General features: G+C 32.9%; 1 protein-coding gene across 1 annotated transcript; it reads right to left on the reverse strand.

Moving 5' to 3' along the window:
• Positions 1-1,936: 1,936 nt before the first annotated feature.
• LOC110912592 (GDSL esterase/lipase At4g18970) lies at positions 1,937-4,250 on the reverse strand. The gene is made up of 5 exons (XM_022157363.2): positions 3,959-4,250; positions 3,423-3,547; positions 3,072-3,317; positions 2,408-2,660; positions 1,937-2,306 (listed from the first exon to the last, which is right to left on the reverse strand). The coding sequence occupies exons 1-5, from the start codon at positions 4,212-4,214 to the stop codon at positions 2,083-2,085; spliced, it is 1,104 nt and encodes a 367-aa protein (XP_022013055.1). The 5' UTR covers positions 4,215-4,250; the 3' UTR covers positions 1,937-2,082.
• Between the last annotated feature and the right edge of the window lie 206 nt (positions 4,251-4,456).

The following is a 4,456-nucleotide window of genomic DNA, read 5'->3' on the forward strand; positions in this document are numbered from 1 at the left end:
ATTGTTTGATCGTAGATACAGCCCAATATCCTGAGCCATATCCTGAACACTGTTTTTCCAAAGAACCTAACAAGCATATTTTCAACACACTTTTTAGCACACTACCTCACTTAACTAATTTGATCACTTAATTGCTTCGGTAATTTTTGACCAAAACAATAACACCCTATATAACATCATAACAACTTATAACCTAACTAAACCATTAGATTGCAACTAACTAAATAAACTAACCATTACAACTTATTATGGATGAACATCTTGGTTTATCATATAGTTATTTGTTATGGTTGAATCCAATGATATTAAGCAAGTCACACATAATCACGTTTCCGCAAAAGTCAGGGTGTGACAGTGAAAACAATAGAATTTATGACTAGATAGTCTTTCTAATATTTGGTTGATGAATGGTAAAGGAAAGTGGTCTTTCCTTGTTGCTTCGTTTAATTTGTGATAGTCGATACAAACCCTCCACCCGGTGACGGTTCTTGTTATAAGGGGTTCATTTTTTTCATTAGTTATTACTATCATACCTCTTTTTTTTGGTACTAATGAAAAACGAGTTTGTACAACCACTACTAATGTAGTTTACAAAGAAGTTTTACAAAACCTATGATGACATGTTATGTCAGAGTTGATGACTTTTAAACATTTAATTGTCTATCTTCTACATAATCATATTTATTATAAATTTTGGATGATGTTTTTTTATATCGAACAACATGTAACATGTATTATATTATAATGCATTATAAATTTATTAGGTGTGATATTTTTATTAAATGTTATATTAGTGTATCATGTGTATTGTTGAAAAAGAACAATTATGAATTTACGAATATTCCTGCAATTCGTAAAGAACAATGTATAGTGATTTATGTTTTTAATAAATTTTTGTATGGAAATTTTCTAAAGGCTACCTGTGTTTTTAGATGTTACATAAGTGTAAATCATGTAAGTTGTTGTTGAGTATTTATTTATGTATGATTGTTTATGCAATCTGTAAAGTACAAACCTAATAAGTTATGAATTTAAAAACATACATGATCATTCATTACAATCTTATGGTAAAATGAGCTAAAATTACATTTTTATAAAAGCTCAACAACCTGCTAACATCTGTTTGTCCTTTTAACGTCTGTTGCCCTATCCTCTTAATGTCTGTTGACTAACCCTTTTAACATGGGTTGACTAACATCTGATACTTAACATCTGTCAAGGTGGCAACGTTTGTTGGGCATAATGGAGGAACAATTGTTAGGAAACGTCTGTTGGAAAGCAATAGAAGTTTGTGAAAGCATCTGATACTTGCTCTGCATGAAGCCTATCTTGAGAACACATGCTGTGAAAATGTTCATATCTGGTGTTTTAGTAATAAGTTCCCCGGTCTCTTTTTAATGAGAGCACTAAATTCATTGTTCATAGCATTATTCTTTTAACATCTGTTGACTAACCCTTTTAACTTCTGTTGACTAACCCTTTTAACATGAGTTGACTAACATGTGATACTTAGCATCTATCAATGTGGCAACCTCTGTCGGAGATAATGGATGACAGTTGTTAGCAAACGTCTGTTGGAAAGCAACAAAGGTGTTTAACAGTCGATAGACCATAGTGGTTAGGTTATCAACATAATGGAACTCCTGTTGACTAAACCTGTTGACCATTAGTTTATATCAATTTTGTAAGTCTACACTAATTATTTTTTTACTTTCTATTAAAATGTATTATGCATGGTTTTCTACAAACTACCGGTGTTTCCACGCGGGTCTTACCACTAGTTTAAAAAAAAGAACAATCTTAGTGTGCAACGAAACCGATAAACACCACAACGCAATACTTTCGGTAAAGATTATATACTTTAAAAGAAATTTAGATAGTGATGGATCCTTATTTATGACCAAGGTATCCGATACCATAGATTAAATCCGAACTAATGCTTAATCTTGTTGTTTTCATATATCATTAACAATATCATAAATACATTTATCAAAACAATCGCCGTAAACACAAATTATCAAACACAATTCCAAAGGTAACAAATTATCAAGTAGTACAAGTGTGGCAAAACGTAGTATAAGTTTAAAGCTTAGCCAGTTGACGAATATCCATCGGATAAGCATCCGATCTTGACTGGGCACTGTAAGATCTCCGAGCAACGATTACATTTGCAGCTTCACTTGGATGAAAATCATCCCAAAATAAATGTTCATCTCTATTTTGACAAGGCGTTTTACCAGGAACACACGTAATTTGGCCTTTGATCCTTCCCACTCCACAACATCCAGCATTTGTCACTTTGAAACCTACATATTTCATTCAGAATAAACAAAGCTATGTTTTGTTGAATCGCAACTATTCGATCTAGATCTATAAACGATGAAAGGCTGATGATCTAAATGCTTACCATAGGCCTGAGGGTTATTGATAAAATCTTGGAAAATGTCGTAATTGTTGATGTAGATGAATTTTGCATCAGGTAGATCCCTGTTGAAGTTATTAACAAGAGATATCAACTCGTTGTTGAACAATTTGATTGCGGAGTTGACCTTCTCGACACATGTAGTACCATCTTGGCTTTGAGACAATGCATTTGGGACACACCCGATCTGTCCAATGCCATTCAACGCAAGTTTCCTTGCACCATGGTTATACAATTCCTGAAATTGTCAAATTCATTTTTCGTGGTATTAGGAAACAAACAATAACCATGAAAGTTAACCGTTTGCCAATGTTTTCATAACCAGATCAATCATTGACCAGCCGTCTTATTGGTTCATTGATTGGACAGGTTTCAAAAACCGGATTACGTAGTAGATAATATAAAAATAATATTTATCTATTTTATTTTTTGGTGTGTATATGTAAAGAATGTGTAACGTTAAGAAAATATGATCCTAGAATAAACAATATAAATGAGATTTAGGAAGAAAAACAATAATTGTAAAATTAAACAAAAAAAAAATTTGAAATCCCGTCCAACCACCGGTCAAGTTTTCCGGTTCAAATAGTGATGGTTCTTGATCTGACCGGTCTGGTCCAGTTCTAAGAATAAAAATTGTACTACTTACTCGTAATAGCTCAGAATATTGTTGAATGAGAACAGAAGCATACTGCTCTAGTGTATATTGCCTACTAGTTTGGTAGTAATTAGGCATAAAATAGTTATTGATGTAATCGTTGCTTCCCAATCCAACCGTGTGTATACATTGTCTAAGATAATTCGCTGCTGAATCTTTATCTCCGAGTATATTCACAACTTGGGACACTGTATTTTTGTAGTTATTCACCTGGCCAGCAAAGCTAATTCGTGCACCCTTCAAATCAATGAATGAATTATTAGTGTTTAGTTATTTTAAAAAATAAATAAATAGTTGAAAATGTTTTGGGAATATTATTGTGGAACTTTAGAGAAAATGTACCAATTGTTTGCCAGTTTCGTTTCTAATTCCAGCTGCTGCTGAGGCGTAATTCACACCATTGAGTATCGCGCGACCCTTAGCATTCGCATATGGTGGAATATAATCATCAAATCCCAGTAGCTTAGCTACAAATGAAAGAATTTGTAACTTGGTAAGATATATTTATAATTGACTTTGTTTTATATATATATACACACACACATCAAACTGAGAATAAATAATATCAAATGTAGATGACCATAACCGGGTATGTGTGTATTTATATTTTGCAAATTAAAAAAAGTAAGATGTGTGCATTTTTTTGTGAGAAGTGAATCTTGACAGATAAATCATCGTGTAATATGAGATGGTGGCAATTTCGTAAATAACTTGAGATTAGTTACGAGAAAATAACAAAAAGAAAATTCCATGATTATAGAATTTTTATCTAGTTGCACAATATAAAGAAATCATATATGACTAAATAACCTTAATGATGGAATTGTCAAATTTTTCTAATTAGTGGATCTAAATAAGATGTTTAAAATTTAACTTACCAACAGCATCCACAATTGTTTTGCCATTGCAAAACCTTCCTGTCGGGCCACTAGGGAAATCAATGCCATATGGCAAGTAATCGGCTCTAGCCAATGACTCGTTACGATTATTGTTCCCGTTATCGACCAAAGAATCGCCAAAAATGAAGTAACATGGAACTTGAGGGTGGCCGTTAACCTCAAAGGAAACCATTTTTAGTATTAATATTAATGGTAATACATGCATAACTGACCATCTTTTTTGCTCACTAGCCATTGCTATAAATGCTGTAAAAGTGAATGCAAAGCAAGAGGGGTTATCAAGAGCAAAAGTGTGCGATGATATGTGATGTCAAAATCGTTGTATATATATACACAAAAATGCTAGTTTACTTAGTTATTTGGAAATAAAAGACATGGTCAAAACTTATATATGACCGTAACAAGCAAAAGACATGGACGACCGGAGTATAGGTGATATTGCGAAGTTTTTTGTGTCGAGGCTACCGGATAGGTGCA

Source organism: Helianthus annuus, chromosome 15 (genome assembly GCF_002127325.2).
Source record: "Helianthus annuus cultivar XRQ/B chromosome 15, HanXRQr2.0-SUNRISE, whole genome shotgun sequence".
NCBI lineage: Eukaryota > Viridiplantae > Streptophyta > Magnoliopsida > Asterales > Asteraceae > Helianthus > Helianthus annuus.